The sequence below is a fragment of the Trachemys scripta genome, chromosome 7 (assembly GCF_013100865.1).
Source record: "Trachemys scripta elegans isolate TJP31775 chromosome 7, CAS_Tse_1.0, whole genome shotgun sequence".
Taxonomy (NCBI): Eukaryota; Metazoa; Chordata; order Testudines; family Emydidae; genus Trachemys; species Trachemys scripta.
In genome coordinates, this window is record NC_048304.1 from 122,805,633 (window position 1) to 122,828,521 (window position 22,889).

Below are 22,889 nucleotides of genomic sequence, written 5' to 3' on the forward strand. Positions count from 1 at the left end.
AGCACTCAAGGAAGACAAGGCTGTTGCTGAGAAGCTACATGAATTCTTTGCATCGGTCTTCACTGCAGATGATGTCAAGATTCCCACACCTGAGACCTTCTTTTTAGGTGATAAATCTGAGGAACTGTCCCAGACTAAGGTGTTAGTAGAGGTGGTGTTGGAACAAATTGATAAATTAAACAGTAATAAGTCACTAGGACAAGATGGTATTCACCCAAGAGTTCTGAAGGAACTCAAATATGAAATTACAGAATTACTAAGAGTGGCATGTAACGAGTCGCTTAAATCAGCCTCGGTACTAGGCGACTAATGTTACAGTGGTTTTTTAAAAAGGTTTCAGAGGCGATCCTGGCAATTACAGGCCAGTGAGCCTAACTTCAGTACCAGGCAAACTGGTTGAAACTAGTAAAGAATAGAATTCTCACACACACACAGATGAACACAATATACTGGGGAAGAGTCAACACGGCTTTTGTAAAGGGAAATCATGCCTCACCAATCCATTAGAATTCTTTGAGGGTGTCAACAAACACGGACCAGGCTGATCCACTGGATATAGTGGACTTGGACTTTCAGAAAGCCTTTGACATGGTCCTTTACCGAAGGCTCTTAAGCGAAGTAGGCAGTCATGGGGTAGAGGAGGGAAGGTCCTCTCATGGATCAGTAACTGGTTAAAAGACAGGAAACAAAGGGTAGGAATAAATGGTCAGTTTTCACAGTGGAAAGAGGTAAATTACAGTGTCCCCCAAGGAGCTGTATGGGACCAGTGCTGTTCAACAGATTCATAAATGAGCTGGTAAAAGCGGTAAACAGTGAGGTCACAAAGTTTGCAGATGATAGAAAATTACTCAAGATAGTCCAAAGTTGACTGCAAAGAGGATCAAAACTGGGTGACTGGGCAACAAAATGGCAGATGAAATTCAGTATTGATAAATGCAAAGTTATGTACATTGGAAAACATATTCCCAACTATATATATAAAATGATGGGGTCTAAATTAGCTGTTACCACTCAAGAAAGATCTTGGAGTCATCATGGATAGTTCTCAACATCTGCTCAATGCGCAGCAGCAATCAAAAAAGCTAACAGACCCACTAGGAGCCATTAAGAAAAGGTAGATAAGACAGAAAATATCACATTGCCATTATACAAATCCATGTTACAGCCACACCTTGAATACTGCATGCAGATATGGTCGTCCCATCTCAAAAAAGATATATGAAAATTGGAAGAAGTACAGAGGGCAACAAAAATGATCAGGGGTATGGAGAAGCTTCCATATGAGGAGGGATTAAAAAGACTGGGACTGTTCAGTTTAGAAAAGTGATGATGTAGGGGCGATAAGACAGAGGTCTATAAAATCATGACTGGTGTGGAGAAAGCGAATGGGGAAGTGTTATTTACTCCTTCACATAACATAGGAACCAGGGGTCACCCAATGAAATTAATAGGCTGCCGGTTTAAAATAAACATAAGGAAGTACTGTGGAACTTGTTGCCAGTGGATGTTGCGAAGGCCTAAAGTATAACTAGGCTCATAACAAAAATTAGAAAGTTCATGGTTGCTTGGTCCATTAACGGCTATTAGCCAAGATGGTCAGGGACACAACCCCATGCTCTGGGTGTCCCTAGGCCTCTGACTGCCAAAGCTGGGACTGGACGACAGGGGATGGATGACTTGGAAGTTGCCCTGTTCTGTTCATTCCTCCTGAAGCATCTGGCGCAGGCAGGACACTGTTGGAAGGCAGGACACCGGGCTAGATGGACCACTGGCCTGACTCAGTATGGCTGTTCTGATGACCCAAAGGATGGATTTGGGCCATGGGGGGAGGGATAGCTCAGTGGTTTGCGCATTGGCCTACTAAATGCAGAGTTGTGACTTCAATCCTTGAGGGGGGGGGCCACTTAGGGATCTGGGGCAAAAATCAGTACTTGGTCCTGCTAGTGAAGGCAGGGGACTGGACTCAATGGTCCCTTCCAATCCTGATATGCTAAATACAGAACTTATTTATTTAGAGGCTTTCCAATGGTGCTGATCATCAGAGTACCTGAGCACTTCACTGACTTGCAGGGAGGAAGGGAAGTACTGTCCCTATTGTACAGATGCAGAAAGTAACTTGCTTAAGGTCACACAAGATGCCTATGGCAGGAGCAGGAATTGAACCAAGGTCTTCCTACTCACAGTATCTTAAGCACAAGCCTTAAGCACAAGGCCAACCTTCCTCTCAAACACAACTTTCAATGTACCTAAAAGTTGGCCTTTAACCTTCACTTAGCTCCTCCTGCTCCAGTGCCAGACCTGTATCCCCCTTAGTCTCTCCTCCTCCCCCAAGAGTGTGTACTTTTCACCCGGGATCTTCTGTGACACACTCATTTCAAATTACCCAGAGTCTCCTGCTGCACAGAGACAGCCAGGGCTCAAGAAATGTGGACGAGGTGTCTAGCAAACAAGTCCTCCAGCTGCACCCTTACCTGGAGAGTGCGGTTGTAGGTATGGGGAGGGCTCCCTCTTCCATGGATGGGAGGAAAGACCCAAGGTCTGTCCCCTGGTTTCCATGTCCAAGCTGGTAGCAAGCCCCAGATCGGCTCTGTCCAGGTACCAATGCACTTCTTGTTAATAGCGTGAGTGCCTTTGAAGCCTGCTCTCCTTGAAATTAACGTTAATTAATGCTGGAGTTAAAGGAGGCTGTACTGTAGAGGCACTACAGTGCAATACTTTCTAGAAAAGTACCAGTGCCTCACCAGTGCGTGGGTGTGTTCTCTCTTCTCATCCCCCTCTCCTTTTTCCTGCAGAAAACCTAGGAAATTAAATGCAAACACCTCTGTTCATGTAATACTAAGGTTGCATAGTTAAAGGAAATGCAAAGGTTAAGACTCCTACAGCAATGCTAATTCTGCCATGTTTTCTTCCTGTATACAGCATAGTGTGTTTAATATAGATTCCTCCCAGGGAGGTATTCAGAGAGCACTCATCACTTGGTACCGAGCATCATGTTCAATGTACACTGCCCCCAACAGAGAAAGTGCAATCTGGCCAAGTTAGCAAAACTGCAAGACCCTTCACTTTCACATTTGCCAAGTTTATTTGGACTGTCAAATCGTAAGGTTGCAAAACCCCCTAAATTAACGCATTTCATAAGCCCCAGAGAAAGCTGAATTTTCTCCAGTGACTAGTCCAGTAGCCACCTTACTTATCCCTTAGCTGAGGATGGCAGCATGAACAATGGCTCAGTGTAGCTCAGAGGCCAATGCAGCGCTTGCAGCAAGATGTGGTTTATTAAACGGAATTCAGTGTGACACTGGGAAAGTAAATTGATTGGAACGAATTGTAATTACAACTCGGAATGGCTGCTCTATGAATGAGAAGCAAACGGATCAGTCAAGAACCCAGCAAGCTAATGCAATGTGCTGACGGTGTTATTTTCTGCATTTAGAGGATTCTAAATGTTCTTGAACATCTGCAGCTTTAGAAGAGACCAAGGCCCCTCACGGTTGAGTGCTTTGTGAATTCCCAAAAGGCAGATAAAGCAATGGAACCTCTGAACATTTTGGAAGCTACAATTAAAGAATACAAAGGTGCTATGGTACTAAGCTAATGACAATGTGAATTAATATACCCTCCTTGTGGGGGAAAGACCGTGGCATGCTTTATGAAGAAGGGAAAGTACCATTTTCCATTTTATGGAGGTGGGAACCCTCAACCTGTCGCATTGCAAGTCTGTGACAGACCCAGAGTTACAGCCTACGTCTCCTGACTCGGGGGAGAGCCTTTCATACACCATGCGGGTGAAGTGCTAGTGACTCAAATGAGTTTTGCTCTTGACATCAGTTGGAGCGGGCCCTTCGGCAGATCCCAGTCCAGGCCCAAGGATGGGATGAGCGGTTTCTGTTTGCTCTGCCCAGACCTGGCCCATACATTCATTCTAAACGTGGCATGGGCAGAGAACCAGTTAATGATTTCGGTATTTTCACCTTGGCCCCAGCAGAGCGCTTTTCAATGAGTGTCCAGCTAAGCTCGCCATCAGCAGTGCTGCCCTAGCGGGACTGAAAGGACTTCCATAGGGAAAGGGTTCCCAACAGGACTAGGCCACCTCCAGAGGCGCTCACCTGACATACAGTTGATCCAAAAGGTCAGCTAAAAAAATAGTTAAGATCTCTCAGTTTCTAGCCCTGCGGCTCCAACTTTGACTCAACACCCAGCAAAGGGTCTTCAACATGCACCAGAAGGTTATGGCTCCGTCCTTGCCAGTCTTTCCCTGCTGCAGACATTCCTTTGGCGTTCATTTCCTCTCTCTTTTTAGTCCTGTTGGACACAAGGTTACACAACACTCACTGGGGACGGGTAAGAAAGAGCAGAGAGCTATTTTCCTGCAGCAGACAGAGCACTTGCTAGATAGGGTGGGTGATAACTTTCAAATACCTGCAGGCCCCTCCGCTCCGGGCAGCCGGCCAGATGAACCGAGCCAGCCCCAACCCTCGGAACACAGCTGTTCTCTGATCAAAAACAAATCAAACAAGAAATGCTGCGTCATTAATTCCACCCGCCTGGCCATTGCGCTGCCCCCAGCGGGGTTGCCGCTGCCCCAGTTTGCCCCAGAATGTGAGAAAGACCCATAGTGAGCCCTGTAATATGGGGTGGTCGCTACCCGAGCATCCACCCCTGGCCTGCTTGCCCCTTCTTCCGGGCTCTGTAAAGATTCAGTCCAAAGAAAATTCCCATTCGGGGTCGAATTGATTCAGTCCTCACGTGCACACTGGTCTTCCAGGGCCCCAACCCCAGGTCAGTGTCTCTCTCCCCTATTTCGCAGAGCTGGGTCACGGCTCAATGTCTCTACAGGAGCCAGACTTGCTCCCTCGAGCTGCTACTTCAAGCCAGCTTCTCAGGTTTCTGTTTTCGGAGCATCCCTTCGCTGCAGCTACCTCTCGCATGTGTAACCCCTTAAGTAATCGGGGTTGGCTTGCCCCAGACACTCCAGCCATGAGGGGGCGACCCCAGATACGACCAGCGCCTGCCAATAGTTGGTGGGGGGGGGAGGGGCAGAGTGAGGGCAGCTGGCTTCAGCAGTGTTACTGGGCCTGCTCAGTACAAGCCAAGCAGCAAATATGGGAGCAGGAGGGTGTGTGACCCCACATGCCCCCCACGTCAGGTCTGGGCAATCCCTGCCCCTCTTACAGTCCCATTTGCCAAAGCAAAGATTCACTTTAGAGGACACGTAGTATTGCTACTGAGCAGCCTCAGTTTCCCCATTGGGTGTGTGTAGGGGGCGGGGGAGGTTTAGCCCCCTCCAAGGGCTCTCTAGGAAGACGAAGACCACAAATCAGGCCACCCCCCTGGGAATCCTGTCTGAGGCCCTTTCCCAGACACCACCATCCATTTCTTGGCTACACTGACCCTCTTTGCAGGACCCACCCACCAAGCTGAAGGGGGATGGCTAGCTGGTGTACAAGCACCGCAGCCCCATTTGCAGCTTGTGAAGGACGGTGGCTTTACCCTAGTGCTTCATCCCAGGTGGACATGACTAACCTCCCTGTGTTCCGGCTTGCCGGGGGTGTGGGTGAGTGGGGCACTGGTGGCAGGTTGGGGAATGACTTTGCAACAGGTTTCATTTCCAATGTCAAGCCACACGCCTTGGAGCAGGAGAGATGGGATCAAGGCAAACTGAATCAGAGCCTGATGGGAAGCATGACAATGAGGGTTATAGGGAATCCATCATTCTGTGAACCTAAAGGAGGAGGAGGAGGAGATGGGGGGTTGAACCGCACCAGAGGGAGAGAAGTGCTAGTTTCTTGCAATCACATCTTAGAGGGTTTCCCCATTTTGCTGGCCTTGGTGTAGGCATAAAAAGCAGACGGAACTATCCCTCAGGCTGGTGTTCTGCCCTCAAATTAGCTTGGCCCACCGGCAAAACTTGCTCACCAAGTACGTGCGACAGAGAGAAAGAGACAGAAGCTCTTGTGCCCTTTTAAAATCTTGAAACATTTAGAAAGTAGGCAGATTAGTGACGCTCCCAAGGTCATTGGTACAGAGATCCAGCAGCCTCTTGGCTCCTGATCCAGAATGAGAGTTCAAGGCAGGTTATGGCTGGGTGCCCCAGACGCCACTTGCTAACAAATTTAGCGCCGTCTGCTAATTTCACCTTGGTCATAACAATGATCCAGTTTCTCGGGTTTCCTAGCAAGCTTCTACGGTATTACTTGAGAAGCTGATAAGGGCTGAAATACCTCTCCCCTTCACCCCGGCCCAGCCCTTGAATTAGGCAGACATGATCTACTAAAGCACCAAACACTCAGGCTATGGCTACACTAGCACTTCTGTTGGTCGGGGTGTGCTCTCCCGCCAGCATAGAGCACCTAAACGGGAAACCTTACAGCTGTGCCGCTGTAAGGCCTGTAGTGTAGACCTGGGCCTCTCACCTTCCTTTCCAAGCCAAGGAACAGTCAGCTAGTCACTAAATGTAGAGCATTTCACATGAGGGCGTGCCCTGAACTCAGCAGAGACAGAGGAACGGATTGCAGATCCGAAGTGATGGTGGACGGAGGAGCAGAAGCACAAAGTAAGACAGATGATGTTTTAGGAAATTCTGGATTGGGATCAAAAATACTCTCTGGATTTAGGTTTAAGTTCATCTGCTGGGATAGAGTTTCAATTCCTGAATTTTGTGTGTTGTGTTCTCTCTCTCTCTCTCACACACACACATGCACAAAAAGTTTAAAACAACATGTAATAATCCTGTAACCACATTATGAGCAATTACAAAACAGCCTTACGATGAGTTTGTGTGTGACCATTGATGTTCTACTAAAGTCAAAAATGCCCAGCAAATGCACAGGGCTGACACTTCAGACCATGATAATGCAATTCCACTTTCCAGGCAGTGCATATCAGGGTGGCTAAGTTCTGATTGCTCCAGTTACCTTCTGCCTAGCTAAATTCTTCTGTAGCTTCAAACGGCTCTTCTCTTCCTGTCCTAAAGCGATGGATGCTGTGGATTGCCGAGTACTGTTGAGAAGTTACTGGGGTTTACCCCACAGGCAACTGAAGTTCAATAGCGAGTGAACAGATCCTACTATAAATATTTTTAATACCACAGAATCGTTCAGAAATAGGCAGTGTGTGCGTGTCTATTTAAACATTACTATCACTAGCACCTGAAGCGTGTTGTCTGCATAAATTGTTTGAAACACAATCACAAGCCAGACATATTAACTCACTGTCTCTATTATACAGATTTATCCACCCCACCCTCCCTTCATGCCTTGTATTGAGCAAACCTTAAATTTATACTTACTGCTCTGAGTGTCACAGAAAGAACCAGTGGGTCTATGTTTGGTTTGTTTGCTCTCCACCTGCAGAGTTACCCTAGGGTCATTTTCTGGAGCCAGAGCGCAATATTTTGCAAATTAAGATCAAGTGAAAGCCCATTGTCATAGCTTTTAGGGGAAAAAAATCCTATAGAAAGATATCGAACAATGAAAAATTATAGAGTTGGTATGTCTCACTGAGCCTGGCTATGCCCTTAAATGCCAGAGATTCTGGTACCACCCTCAGCACCGTACTGTCTTTGCTCAGGAAATAGAAAAGCTAGTCTCAAACTCTGGGCTAAAGACCACAGTTGAGCACTCCACTGCTCACGCTCAGTGGAACTGCAATGGGGTATACAAACCGCACCGGGTTAACGAGCTGCAGCGGGTTCAGCCCTGCGAGGCTCATAGGAAGGGGTTAAAAGGGGAGAGCACGGCTCAGGTGCGGCTGGCTGGGAAGGAGAGCAGAGCTCTAGCTAGCACTCAGAGCCGGCTGCCTCTCACAGCCTCCCTGAGGCGAGGGAGGCCTTATACCTGTTCGTTACCGGCGCCTTGTTTGCCGCTGTGGGGTAAAACTGCAGCAGGGGGAGGCCCTGCCTGAAGGGGGCAACAGCCAAATAACCCCCCTTTTGGCTTGGTTAGTCATGGTAGCGGTTTGTCCTGAGCTCAGGAGCGACCCTGGTCCCATGGGGTGGAGAACACAGGTCACAACCTCTCCCTGTGCAAGGGAGAGTCCACCGTGACCCAGCGAGTGAGACGGGCAGAGGCAGCCCCAGCAGCTACTGCCAAGCTGCCCTGGGCACCTGGTGAGGATGCTCCCAATCAGCATGTGGCCACCCCCCCAGATCTGGCTCCTTGAGGCTCTGTGGCCACACGCAGCCTCCTGGGGCCGACTTCCCACAGTGTCTTGGATCAGCAAGTTGGATCGGCTCCCCATGGATGTCAGCAATTCTCCCCAGCTAAGCTGAGAGAGAAACTAGAAGGCAGGAAACTGACGGTGATGGGGAAGCGTGAGAAGGAAATGGAGTTGGTGGCTGCAGGCTGCTCCCATCATGAACACAGAGCAGCTCTCCTGACTTGACTCTCCAAACCATGCTCTGCTCCCTGCCCGAGGACGGGCAGCTCCACAGTGAGGTGCTACATCTGCAGGTGGCAGGGCCAGAAGAGAGCGCCATTCCCATCAGTCTGCCAAGGGCCAATGGTCTGCTTCTCACGCGAGCACCCAGGCGCCAGTGCAGATACTGCTCGTACCTGGAGTGCAGCTGCAGGCAGGTGTGGATGGCAGAAAGCCAGAAACAAGCTGTTTGGGCCAAAGTCACCATCCCCATCCAAATAAATGGGGCTGAGGCCATAGAACTGGTCTGTTCAGGGTGTGGCCAAATTCTTCTCCTGGACCACTCAGTAGAGGCCAGAGGTCCCGGGAGAGACTATAGAATTACATTCCGGGGAATGCAAAACTCCACTCAAGTATGCAGTCCAACTGACCCTACAGGAATGTACAGGGACCCCTGTAGTAGGGCTGGCCTCACTTACCCAGTTATTCTAGTTCAGGACTGGGAGTACTCTGGGAAAGTATGGAAGAGATTTGGAGAGCCTTCTGATACTATGACCCAGGCTGCCTCAGCAGATGGGGGCCAGGAACCCAGGAAGCTGGTAGGTGAAGAGGCAGGACCTGCAGAGGGGAGTTCCAGACAACAAGAGGCCCCCTCAGACTCCCAAGCAGGTGAGGAGCCAAGGGTGCCCCCTTCAAGCATCAAACATTTTAATGTGCTGTTCTGACTTTGCAGGAGGACAATGGAGAGATGAGACACTGAATCAGTTGGCCATTGTGAATGGAGAGGTGACAAATTCCCCTCCAACCCCTAATCAAACCAGGGATTCCTGTGGTTCAGAATCGGAGCCGAGTGGCTTTACTGTCCAGAGAAGGACAACCAGGTGGGGGAAGTATGAACACAGCTCACAGTACTGCAGCTATAGCATCAGGATGTCTTATGATTGGCAGGACACTTAGGCCGGGAGAAAATCCTGCTCAGAGGCAGAGTCCATTTCTTCTGGCTCAGGATCTGTAAGGAGATCAGTGAGGTCTGTGGCTCTTGCCCCAAGCATCCTAAAAAGAGTTTCAAAAGCTCCTCTAGTCCCTCTCCCTTTGAATACACAGGGATGGACTTGGTTGGGCCCCTGGAGAACAGTGCCATATGGCACCACGCTGGTGACGCTGTATTATTCCATGAGGTGCCTGGAAGCAATCCCAATATGCTCTAGGAAGGCTAAGACCATCGCGACCAACTTGATAAAGGTCTTTGCCAGGATACGGGTGAGCTGGGAGATCTTCACCGACCCGGGGACCAACTTAATGTCACAGCTGATGAAGGAGTTATGTAGCCTGTTAAAGATTAAAACCACCCAGACCTCCTTGTACCACCCTTAAATGGATAGTCCTGTGGAGTGCTTATACTAGACACTGAAAAGAATGCCCAAGAAACCTTGGGATGCCCAATAGCCTTGTTCATAGACCCTTATCTGCTAGAGTTAGGAGCCCACGCAGCATCGCCTATACACATAAGGGAGAACCTTCTGCCAGCACAGAAAGTCCAAGTGCAGCAGACTCATTCCCTTCTTTTTCACCTGAATTAGGGCAAACCCACTTAACCTATCACACTATCGAAACTGAGCAGGTCACAGAGGTAGACACACCCCATCTTCCTGCAAAGGAGCCAGGGGAAGTTGTTAAACAGGAGCTCCAAGCCATGCTGGAACTGGGAGTTACCGAGGAGTCCCATCGCGAGTGGAGAAGTCCTGGAATGTTGGCCATCAAACTAGATGGCACCTCCCAGTTCTGCATCAGTTTCTCCCACGCCCAGAGTGGACAACCTGCTAGAGTGGTAGGGTGAAGCCAATTACATCACCACACTGGCAGATGCTTCTTGCACCCAGATCCCATGAGAAGTCTGGCTTCTCGGCTCTGTACGGGCTCTATCAATGCCAGGTCATGCCGTGTGGCCCCCACAGAGCACCTGCAACCATTCAGCAGCTGATGGACTGGGTCCTCCAGCCACAGGCCCAATACGCCATAGTTTATTTGGATGATGTGGTCATGTATCGCCATGGCGGGGAGATCCACTTAAATAACGCGGTGGCCACCCTCAGGTACCTAGACGACACTGGGTTGATAGCAAACCCAGCTAAGGACAAAATAGGGAAGGAGAAAACCACCTACCTGGGGTACACGTTGGGGAAGGGCCAGGTCCAGCCCCTTGTCAATCAAGTGCAGACCTTGAAAGCTTGACCCGCTTCCCCCACAAAACCGGTACAACAGTTCCTGGGACCCGGGGTCCTATCTCTGCTTTGTGCATGGATTCTCCACCACAGCAACCCCCCATCATGGGCATGATGGAAGGGCCTAGGAAGGGCTGCTGGTCAGAAGCTTGTGAAATAGCCTTGCTGACACATGGATGGGTAGGAAATCGGTCGCTTAACAGTCTAGATATCCCCTCCTATACATTAACTGGAAGCTGAATCCCCAAGACATGGCATACTCCATCACTGAGAAGGAAGGCCTGGTGATGAAGTGGGCCATGGATACACTCTGATATTATGTCTTCGAAACCCATTCACCCTGATCACAGATGACAACCCCCCTATGACGGCTAACTGCCATGAAAGACAAGTACCCATCCAGCTGTACTCAGTTAAGATACAACATAAGGTGGGAAAGGCCTCCCCAACTGCCTGCATATCCTTCCAAGGCAGTGGAGAGAGCTGATGGTACCATCTTAAGGGGGAGGGTGTGAGGGACGAGACACCCCACACTGGCCAGGAAAGGGTTAACGAACTGCTGTGGGCTCCCTCAGTCCCACCCTACAACCCCTGCAGCAGGTGTCAGGCTTGGAGGGAGGGGTTAAAAGGGGAGAGCACAGCTCCTTTAGGGTTAGCTAGGAGGGAGAGCAGACCCCCGGCCCCTACTCTGTGTGAGGGGCCTGGCTGGAGCCACGAATTTCTTGAGAACCTGCTGCCTTGTCAGAGCCTCTCTGAGGAGAGGTAGGCCTGATGCAGGACTGTTGTTTGCTACCAGCGCCTTGCTGCGGTCGGGTAAGACTGTGGCAGGTGGTGCCCTGTGTGAACAGGGTGGCAGCCAAATGAACCTCTTTTTGTTCCGTTACACCTGGCCAAGATTACACTAGTGATTTTCCCTGAGCCCATCTGAGACCCTGGTCACAGGATCTTTCTACCACAAGGGTAAAGATGGTTGGGGGGGGGGGGGGAAATAGTTTGTGCCCTTTTTGCTTCTTTATGATCTACAAAAGCAGCCTGAAAGGGTTTTTTAAGCACAACAAAAGTCCTTGTTTCTCACCTTAGAAATGTCAGAACTATCAACTCATTTTCCTTTTTTGCTGGAGAGGATCTTGAAGATTGAGAGAACTGAAGTGGGAGCTTCCTTACCCTTAAACTGAAAAGGCAGGAGTGTTGCAAACTAACTGTAGTAAGATGAAGCCCTGGAACAGAAACCCTTATATCAGAGGCCCGGTATGAGGCCTGAGCTAAAATAATGGTCAAGACTTTGCTAACATAAAGCAAAGTTAAGCTGTGAGTGAGAGGCAGGCCCTGCTCACAGAAGCTGGCAAGGAAAGGGCTGATGCTGCAAAAAGAGACATACCTAAAAGGTACTGGACACCAGATATCAGAGCATTCACATACTTGCACATTCCACACAGATAACAAGGAACAGGCTGACCCACCCTAAAGACAGGGTCAAAAGGGTAATATGATGGATAGAGTTTTGTTCGAACCAACATGTACAAGGTGAGAGGCGGCACCTTACTGCGTAGAAGGGTTGTACCTCAATAGGTCAGGAGTGTTGTGTAACTTGTGAATGCACCCCTGGGGCGGTGTCTTTGTCTGGCCTAGGTGGCAGTGGACAGTCCCGCGACTGACTGAGCCGGTCCATTGTCAGGGAGCACATATGTACTAGCAAAACTGTAGACATCTGATCCGGGAAGCTAGAGACTGTGTTTTGTTTGACAATAAACCTGGCGGGGTGCCTTCGTACCTTATCGGAGTCTGTGGTCACTGGGGATTCTCTCGGGTCTGCTGTGCCAGCGATCTGCAGAGCTGGGGCAGCACACAGAGGGAACACACGCATGCAGCCGACTGTTATCAACATTGAACAGAGCAGAGCACCACACCAGTGGCCACCTGGACCACACTAACAAGGAGAGCTTTTCTCCTAAAGGTCTGCGAGGCCAGATTCAACATGTGGGATGTAGGGAGGAAATGTTCAGGGAGGAGAAGGTGGAGGTATAGGATTCTTATCATTAAAATCCTGCTTTCTGAAAGTTGTTAAATGCTTTTTAAGCTTCCTTGAAATATGTGAGGGAGAGAGTTTAACAACTTGCAGGTCAATTCTGTAGATGACAGATTTTAGTTCTCTCCCCAAAGGGAAGAAATGATCAATGAACACAGCAGCTGGTGACAATTCTCCATGGGGGAAGGGTGAGGAACAGAATTCCTAGGCTTCCAGCAAATGATCAGTTCCCTACTTGTGTGAGCCACGGTAAGTCTGGTCATACTATACAAAGAGCCAGTCAGAACAATTAATGTGCCATAGAGTATTTTTTAAACCACATGCACACACCATAGCATGGAACGGGCTTTGATGAATCTCAATGAAAGACTGTTTCAATGCATCCTAATGTAGAAATTGCAATCCTAGTTGCAGTGACCTGCTTCATGTAAGGCTGTTTGTGGGGGAGGGGAGAGAAATAGCTGCCCTTTAAAAAAAAGTTGCCCATTACAGACGAACAAGCACATACTAAAATGCGCTATCTTCTGTAGAGAGGAAAAGTATTTAAATGAGACAAATCCACGTGTTACAAGCAGAACATTGTGTATCTCAAGTAAAATGTAAACACAGATTTTTCTTCTCCGTTCACAAAATGACACACATGCGAGTGATCAGAAAAGGCATTATATTTGGTTTCCACGTTACTGAAAACTGATTTTGGTTTCGATCAATCAAATCTGAATGCCTGCGTCAAGGTTTCAATTTCCCTCCGTAACAGTAATGTTCAAGACGACCATAAGTAAAGGAAAGCCAGAGGGAAACCCAAGCACACTTCATATATAACTTGACTCCTGCCCTCTTCCACAGGAATGCTCCAGGGAATGTTAGTTTCAGCGGTTTGTTTTTTTTTCCTTCGGGTTATACTAACAAAAACTCTACTGTTTATTAAAGCAAAGCTACAGTAAATTTTCTTGCAGTCTTACAGCAGGTTTCATATGACCAGTAGGACATGCATGCATGTATTGCAGTCACACACATACACGCTCAGACATTATACAGTAGCCATTTGCCACCTTACGAAAAAAAAAAAGAAAAAACCCTAGACATTCATTTCTTGTAAGTGGTCAGCATTAGAATCGCACCGAACTTTTGGATTTAAAAAAGAATACTGCACAGATCTCCGCTGTAAGTAATCCTTTTGCAACGGACGGAGCTTTTGTCTCCATTTGTTCAACACGCATCACTGAAACTTGAAGGCACACTGGTCAAAGACAGCCCTGGTTTTCATTTTGTCATCTTAACTAAAGTGCTGCCCTAAAGGGACAAAAATAAAATGAAAAAAGGCCAAACCTTTTGCAGCACACAAGTTGAATGTCATTTAGAGACACCACAGTACTTGGAAAGGCAGCCCAGCTGCCTGGTTCTAACTCATAGCTGTGCTCTGAGAGGCATTGATTAAAGGAATATATTTGCCTGGAAAAAAAAAAAGTATGTAAAGGCAAAATCTGCCACCCTTTTTGCAACTTGCATGCTATAGACTAATATTCCATCTGGAAGAAACTGGTCCTTCAGTTACCAGCTTCAAGTGGGGAATCTCCTACCCCCCTATCTGTTGCTGAAGCACCAGAGATTACAGCGCTGTTCTGATGTAGTGATTTCTCGATTCGGGGAAATGTGGATTAGCTCTACTCCCCTCAAGAGCACTAATCAAACCAGAACTCTCGGGCTGCTGACTGCCAGTGCTATCAGAAGCTGTGCGCTTCTGGGAAGACACCTGGAGGGTGGAGCCATACTGCATTTCTGATCCTCACAGGGTTAGACTTGCTGAGCTTCATGACTTGCAAGATAAAGCAGGTTTTGGAAAACTAAAACCAAACAATAATAATCCATCACCAAAATCATCATTAGGAAAGTTCCATTTTACAAAGGTCTCCTTTTGAAACCAAAGTCCCTACTATGTGTACAAGGAGGGATGTGATTTTAAAAAAACAAGAGCAGTTGCCCGCCCTCCCAAGCAGTGCTTTTGGGGATCTTCCCAAAATTACATCTGGGGTGAGAAAAAAGGTTGTGTGACCTTTTTAAAAGTTGTTCTTAATCCTTTTACAGACTCTCCCTTACAACTCAGCCACTTTAGCTGGGAGAGTGATTAGTATGAGAGTTTGGAGAGTCCTGTTCGTTTATGGTGTTCAGGAGGACACACACCGGCTGCCGAGGCAGATGGTGGTGGTTATGTTCACGGTGCTGCTCTTCGGAGGCACTGAAAAGCCCTTCTTCCTCATCCCCATGGAGGCGGCCACTGCAGCTGTCACAGAAGTCCAGGGACCCATCTGAAGTATCGTCGATGAGCCCATCAAGCTCCTTAAGGTCGTCGTCATGGTGGCCCCGGTTGCAGACGCAGACTTCGATGCCTGAGTCGCCAGTGAAACGGCGGTGCCTGCCAGGAGTCTTGTCCTTGGCATCGGGAATAGCGCTGTTCTGGTCTAAGCTTTCACAGCTGTAATCTTTAAGCAGTTCCTCCTTGCACTCGGAATCCTTATCCGGGAAGGACACAGGATCGGCCATCTCCTCCAACTCAGCTCCGGTGCTGGAGTGGCCTGGTTCCGTAGCCTGCATCTTGGTGACAGTTCGTTCAACCAGTGTCATGGAGGATTCAGGGTCCCGGACACTGAGGGACCCAGTGCTGTCAGTGCTGCTGTTATTACCACCTGGTGGTGGAGGAGAGCTTGTCTGTGCTGGCTGGAGGCTTCTTGGAGTATCCGGGATTGTGCTACTGCTGCCCGCCGGGACACACTGCTGATGTAAGGCACTATATGGTGGGGGAGGGGTTGGAGGTCGGTTCACCACTTCCTCATAGGGAGGTAGTAAATAATTTGGCAAAAATCCTAAAATGGGGAGGTAGAAGTTATTTCATGTGCAATTTCATGACATTTGTTATTTAAAATAGATCACTGTCATTCACGTAATTTATGATACTTTGCCCATCTCTAGCAGCTTCTAAACCAGCAGTTCTCAAACTGTGGGTCAGGACCTCAAAGTGGGTCGCAACCCCATTTTAATAGGGTCACCAGGGCTGGCTGGGGCCCGGGGCCAAAGCCCCACCTCCCAGGGCCAAATCCCGAGGGTTTTAGCCCTGGGTGGCGGGGCTCAGGGTGGAGGGGCCCTGCTGCCTGGGAGTGAAGCCCTTGGGCTTCGGCTTTGGCCCCTCAGCCTGGGGCAGTGTGACTTGGGTTTTGCCCCCCTCTTGTCCCCCAGGACGGTGGGGATCAGGCGAGCTCAGGCTTTGGTCCCCCTTCCTGGGATCGTGTAGTAATTTTTGTTGTCAGAAGGGGGTCGTGGTGCAACGAAGTTTGAGAACCCCTGGATTCTAAATCAAGCAATAATGAGTTAGCATCATCCCCTACGTGAGGCTGTAATTATCACATTTTAGAGAAGGTGAAACTGAGGCACAGAGAGACAACGTGACTAGATCAAGGTCAGAGGGAGTCTGTACAGAGCTGGGAATAAAATCCAGATCTCCTGACTCCCTTTCCCATGCTTAGCTACTAGACCACCCTGGACACAGCACTATAAATTACACCAGAGAATAATCCTGTATTGGTTGCAGGAAATTGATTAGGTGACTTCAGAAATTTCTAGGCTGGGGTTCTATAATCACTGGTGTTTACATTTCCAAAAAAAAAAAATCAAAGATTTCACTCCTGAAGGAGGCAGCAATTACAAGAAAATTAAGAGATTTGTCCACATTTTGTTTTAACATTGGATTCAGTATTTGTGGTGTGGCCAGAGCGAAACCCTATCACCGCGAGTGACGAGGGGAACATTATATTTGTGCTTATAATGCACCTACAAATCAATTAAATATTTTCCTAAGCAGGCAAAACAGGCTAAAGTGGACTGAATTAAGCAACTGATCAAAACACTCTTTAAAAAGTATAACTTCAAGTGAAATGTCCTTATATCATAATACACCAGGGCAACTGCACTCTCTCCTCTTTCTGCCAATATAGCTCCCCCAGAGGCAGTACCAGTGGATCTGTTAACTCACTGGAAATCTAGCATGGTCTAGTAGGCAGAGTATAGGATTGGGAACCAGGAGGGTCCCAGCTGAGTCACCATTCCCACCTGGCCCCTGGGTGACCAACCTCTGTCAAGCCACTTTCTTTACCTCAGTCAAACCAGCTGCAAAAACAGGTTACATAGCAGGCGTATCAAAGATAGATCGCTCCAAGCTTTCCTGAATATGGGCTTTTAAAACCTCTCCACAGCTCCAGGAAAAGGTACAGGTAACCCAGGAGCAGAAAAATGCCCTGTTGCTGGCACAGTTCTGCTTCCAGAGTCAGCAGGGCACATGTTCCAGGCAGCTAGAATGTACCACCTCCTCTCCACAAGCCACAGGTCAGGCAGCAGCAGCCCCCAACCTCCCTCTGCCCCAGCAGCTTCTCCCCACCTCCACCCGACATGGCGAATTCTTTGGTCTTTACTCTTTCAAAAGCCAGCCTGCTCCCTCTTGCATCTAGGAAGATCTGTAGGAAGTACATACGGAAATAAAATGGCAGGGCTGAGTAGTTATGGGCTTCTCGGTAAGCAATCAGGTTAATCTCGTGCTGCCGCTGCTGTGCCTGGAGGCGGTGTTTGGCACGCCGATGATGGCAAACGCAACAGCAGCTTAGTATGATGATGATAGTCCACACCAGCCAGAACCCTGGGAACAAACAGGGAGGGAAGAACCGGTTATTTACAGTGCAAGTCATTTCCTTGGGGGCGGGGGGGGAATGCGAAATACACACAAGACGCAGTGGAAAAGATTATGGGATAATATTTAAAGCAACGAGGTGCAAACCTAAAGCTGCAATGTCTGCAGATGTTCATACGTTACACTTGTGTTCAAAAATATACAGGCTCCACGGCAATATACTGACCCTAACCACAAACTGGGCAATTTTATGTGTGCTTCAGCACTCGAAAGAGCAGAGTTCTGGGAGAGATCACGAGCATGCTGGGGACACAGCTCCAAGTTGTCCAGGCACCGTGCTTCCTGTCAAACATCTCACCCATCATAAATGTTTGTTCTAGCCAAAAAATATGGTTCCATATAGAACTGATGATGGCAAAACAGATGACTCTAGAGTGGAAGGATACTTCATCTTCAAAGGACAGGTCTCACCCAAGCAGCAGTATACATCGGCACTGAGTTTTTCTTTTCCCCAACCCCGCTCTGGCCCCCACTCCACTCCCTCCTGAGGCCCCACCCTTGTTCCGCCTCTTCCTTCCCCTGCTCTGCCCCCTCCCCAGTTCCCAGCCTGCTTGCTGCTCTCTTCCCTACCCAAGCCCCTCTCCTAGCCGTCAATCAGCAAATCAGGGGCGCCTCCAAACAGCTGTTGCTGTTTTTTTTCCGGGAGTGCTCATGGAGTCGGCGCGTATGGCAGTATATGAAGAACTTGTGGATCTAAAGGTGGAGGAGGCCTGGAATTACTTCAAGTCAAAGTTGCAGAAACTATCAGAAGCCTGCATCCCAAGAAAGGGGAAAAAAATCATAAGCAGAAGTTGTAGACCAAGCTGGATGAGCAAGCATCTCAGAGAGGTGATTAAGAAAAAGCAGAAAGCCTACAAGGAGTGGAAGATGGGAGGGATCAGCAAGGAAAGCTACCTTATTGAGGTCAGAACATGTAGGGATAAAGTGAGAAAGGCCAAAAGCCATGTAGAGTTGGACCTTGCAAAGCGAATTAAAACCAACAGTAAAAGGTTCTATAGCCATATAAATAAGAAGAAAACAAAGAAAGAAGAAGTGGGACCGCTAAACACTGAGGATGGAGTGGAGGTTAAGGATCATCTAGGCATGGCCCAATATCTAAACAAATACTTTGCCTCAGTCTTTAATGAGGCTAATGAGGAGCTTAGGGATAATGGGAGGATGACAAATAGGAATGAGGATATGAAGGTAGATATTACCACATCCGAGGTAGAAGCCAAACTCGAACAGCTTAATGGGACTAAATCGGGGGGTCCAGATTATCTTCATCCAAGAATATTAAAGGAACTGGCACATGAAATTGCAAACCCATTAGCAAAAATTTTTAAGGAATCGGTAAACTCAGGGGTTGTACCGTACAACTGGAGAATTGCAAACATAGTTCCTATTTTTAAGAAAGGAAAAAACGGTGATCCAAGTAACTATAGGCCTGTTAGTTTGACATCTGTAGTATGCAAGGTCTTGGAAAAATTTTTGAAGGAGAAAGTAGTTAAGGACATTGAGGTTAATGGTAATTGGGACAAAATACAACATGGTTTTACAAAAGGTAGATCGTGCCAAACCAACCTGATCTACTTCTTTGAGAAGGTAACAGATTTTTTAGACAAAGGAAATGCAGTGGATCTAATTTACCGCGATTTCAGTAAGGCATCTGATACGGTTCCACATGGGGAATTATTAGCTAAATTGGAAAAGATGGGGATCAATATGAAAATTGAAAGGTGGATAAGGAACTGGTTAAAGGGGAGACTACAACAGGTCATGCTGAAAGGTGAACGGTCAGGCTGGAAGGAAGCTGCTAGTGGAGTTCCTCAGGGATCGGTTTTGGGACCAATCTTATTTAATCTTTTTATTATGGACCTTGGCACAAAAAGTGGGAATGTGCTAATTAAGTTTTCAGATGACACAAAGCTGGGAGGTATTGCTAATACAGAGAAGGACCGGGATATCATACAGGAAGATCTGGATGACTTTGTAAACTGGGGTAATAGTAATAGGATGAAATTTAATAGTGAAAAGTGCAAGGTCATGCATTTAGGGATTAACAACAAGAATACTGGTTATAAATTGGGGACACATCAGTTGGAAGTAACAGAGGAGGAGAAGGACCTCGGAGTATTGGTTGATCACAGGATGACTATGAGCCGCCAATGTGATATGACCATTAAAAAAGCTAATGTGGTCTTGGGATGCATCAGGCGAGGTATTTCCAGTAAAGATAAGGAGGTGTTAGTACCGTTATACAAGGCACTGGTGAGACCTCATCTGGAATATTGTGTGCAGTTCTGGTCTCCCATGTTTAAGAAGGATGAATTCAAACTGGAACAGGTACAGAGAAGGGCTACTAGGATGATCCGAGGAATGGAAAACCTGTCTTATGAAAGGAGACTCAAAGAGCTTGGCTTGTTTAGCTTAACCAAAAGAAGGCTGAGGGGAGATATGATTGCTCTTTATAAATATATCAGAGGGATAAATACTAGGGAGGGAGAGGAATTATTTAAGCTTAGTACCAACGTGGACGCAAGAACAAATGGATATAAACTGGACAGTAGGAAGTTTAGACTTGAAATTAGACGAAGGTTTCTAACCATTAGAGGAGTGAAGTTCTGGAACAACCTTCCAAGGGGAGCAGTGGAGGCAAAAGACATATCTGGCTTCAAGGCTAAGCTTGATAAGTTTATGGAGGGGATGGTATGATGGGATAGCCTAATTTTGGCAATTAATTGATCTTTGATTATTAGCGGTAAATATGCACAATGGTCTGTGATGGGATGTTAGATGGAGTGGGATCTGAGTTACAGAGAATTCTTTCCTGGGTGCTGGCTGGTGAGTCTTGCCCACATGCTCAGGGTTTAGCTGATCACCATATTTGGGATCGGGAAGGAATTTTCCTCCAGGGCAGATTGGCAGAGGCCCTGGAGGTTTTTTGCCTTCCTCTGCAGTGTGGGGCACGGGTCACTTGCTGGAGGATTCTCTGCACCTTGAGGTCTTTAAACCATGATTTGAGGACTTCAATAACTTCGACATAGGTTGGGGGTTTGTTACAGGAGTGGGTGGGTGAGATTCTGTGGCCTGCGTTGTGCAGGAGATCATATTAGATGATCATAATGGTCCCTTCTGACCTTAAAGTCTATGAATCTATGAGACCCTGACAGATTGCAAAGCAAGTCTAACATTTAAGGACAGAGAACAAGTCTGATATTGATCTGACTAGAGACTAACACTTCTCATTAGTAAATTATTGAATATGTAAACTTTGGTGTGACCTGGCACACACATGAAAGGGGTGGACATGGACGACGACCTTGAGGACTTTACCTTCTGTGGCTGCCTAAGAGATGGGATATGGGAGGCTCTGGTGAGAGGAGACGGGTGGGGGGGACTAGGGCTTGTGCCTCCTGCATGGCATGGGGTTGGAACAGGGGAGCCACAGCAGTGCCAGGCCCGCAGAGGACCTCCCGGGGTCTCAGCTGGGGTCAGCTCTAGGGCCGTGTTTTTCAAAACGTGGGTCGCAGCATGTAAGGAGCTGGGTCACCTTGCTTTGGTTAGCACCACCGACCAGGACGTTAAAAGTCTCATTGGTGGTGCTGCCCAGCTAAGGTAGGCTAGTGCCTACCTTTTCCGACACTGCGCTGTGCCCCGGAAGCAGCCAGCAGCGGGTCTGGCTTCTAGGCGGGGAGGGGGGGCCACGGGGCTCCGCACGCTGCCCCGTCCCGAGCACTGGCTCCGCACTCCCATTGGCTGGCTTGGGGGAGGGCTGGGGGTGCCTGCGGGCGAGAGTCACGTGGAACCAGACCTGCTGCTGGCCACTTCCGGGGCGCAGCGTGGTCCGCGGTGCACCCCGGCTGAGATGCTGACCGGGAGCTGCCGGAGGTAAGTCTGTGCCTCAACCCCGTGCCCCAAACCCCTGTCCTGAGCCCCCCCAAACCTGGAATCCCTTCCTGCACCCCAAACCCCTCATCCCAGGCCCCACATCAGAGCCTGCGCCCGCAGCCCAGAGCCCTGACCCCCTCCCACAACCCAACCTCCTGCCCCAGCCCTGAGCCCCCTCTCAAACCCAGAGCCCCTCCTGCACCCCAAACCCCTCATTCCCAGTCACACCCCGCAGCCCTCACCCCCCACACCCCAACCCTCTGCCCCAGCCCAGAGCCCTGACCCCTCTGCATCCCAACCCCCTACCCCAGCCCTGAGCTTCGCCAAACCTTTTGGAGTGCAGCACCTTTGATAATCCAAAAGGAAACTTAAAAAAAAAAAACAACACACCAGTGTTTTCCACTGGTTGTGGTCACTGCTGCTTTCATTCTCTCATTCTGGACAACATAAAGTCAACCGTTCAAACTCTTTGGTTTTTGTACATTAACACAATGCTTTTTCACAAGGGAATTTTAAAACAAAATTCTTTTATCCAACTCTCTCCAAAAAGCAAACCAACCCCAACCACTCTACACCAGGACAATATTTTTAGAAATATTTGTTTTACATAGGATTCCGCCTTCCTAGCCACAATATTTAGGGGTGTTTGGTTCATTCTTTTTAAACCTAATTTTTGGCCTAACTTACTTAGCAGCGCCCCTTTACAAATAAATATATGTGTGTGTATATATATATATATATATATATATATATATATATATATATATACACACACACACACACACACAGGTGCTGAGAGCATCTCCATAGTTAATGTTGCAAAAAGATTTTCCTATTAATGGGACCTTTGCAATTTTCTATTACACTCTCTCTTTCTCACACAATATATATTGACATTAACGCCCACTTCCAATGCTGTAATTATACACTAACAAAACTATTTTTTGCCAAGTATAAAGTTGTATTAATAACTGAAAAAAATATGAAATTCAGGAGGTCCCCTCCTGAGAAAAGAAGTGTGTTTATTTTTAGAAGGTGGGGAGAGGGAGGAAGAAAAACCTAGGAATCTCAGGAACGAGCAATCATTCATTTCAAACTCAGGACAGAAAGTAGTGCACCACAGCACTAACATGGAATAATTTCACTGTTCTCAGTTCAAACAAACAAATACAATATACTGTGCCTCCACGTTCTTAGAATGGCACCTTCTCTTGACATCGTGAGATACACAAATCAGCCCAAATTCCTATCTTGGCCAAGCAGATTGAAGTATTGGATCTCTCTTTCATTATACAATTAATTCTCCTAGAGGAACGGAAATCTATCTTGTGCCCAAAAGTGTTAATGTTTTATGAGTACTCTGCATCTCCTGATATCTGTAGGTAAGTCGTATTTAAAGCTCCCATGCAGTTTTTCTAGCTAGTCCACTCTGCCGGGCTTACTGTAAGGGTGACAGAAAAGAATGTAAAAACAATGAGTCCTTGTGGCATCTTAGAGACTAACAGCTGTATTGGGGCATAAGTTTTCGTGGGCTAAAACCCACTTCACCAGATGCATGGAGTGAAAAATACAGTAAGCAGCATATATATTACAGAATGTAAAAAGATGGGAGTTGCCTTACCGAGTGGGGGGGCTCAGTGCTAACGAGGCCAATGCAATTAAGGTGGACATTGCCCATTTCCAA

At 47.8% G+C, this 22,889-nt stretch overlaps 1 protein-coding gene across 2 annotated transcripts in view; it reads right to left on the bottom strand.

Moving 5' to 3' along the window:
- Positions 1–13,250: 13,250 nt before the first annotated feature.
- The window catches only part of WBP1L (WW domain binding protein 1 like), a 79,117-nt gene continuing 69,478 nt past the window's right edge, over positions 13,251–22,889 (bottom strand). For both annotated transcript variants that reach the window (XM_034775401.1, XM_034775402.1), the window contains exons 3-4: positions 17,123–17,284; positions 13,251–15,464 (exon numbers count right to left, since the gene is read on the bottom strand). In XM_034775401.1, coding sequence (XP_034631292.1) covers positions 14,713–15,464; positions 17,123–17,284 — 914 coding nt within the window. In that variant the 3' untranslated portion in view covers positions 13,251–14,712. The remainder of the gene's footprint in view (positions 15,465–17,122; positions 17,285–22,889) is intronic.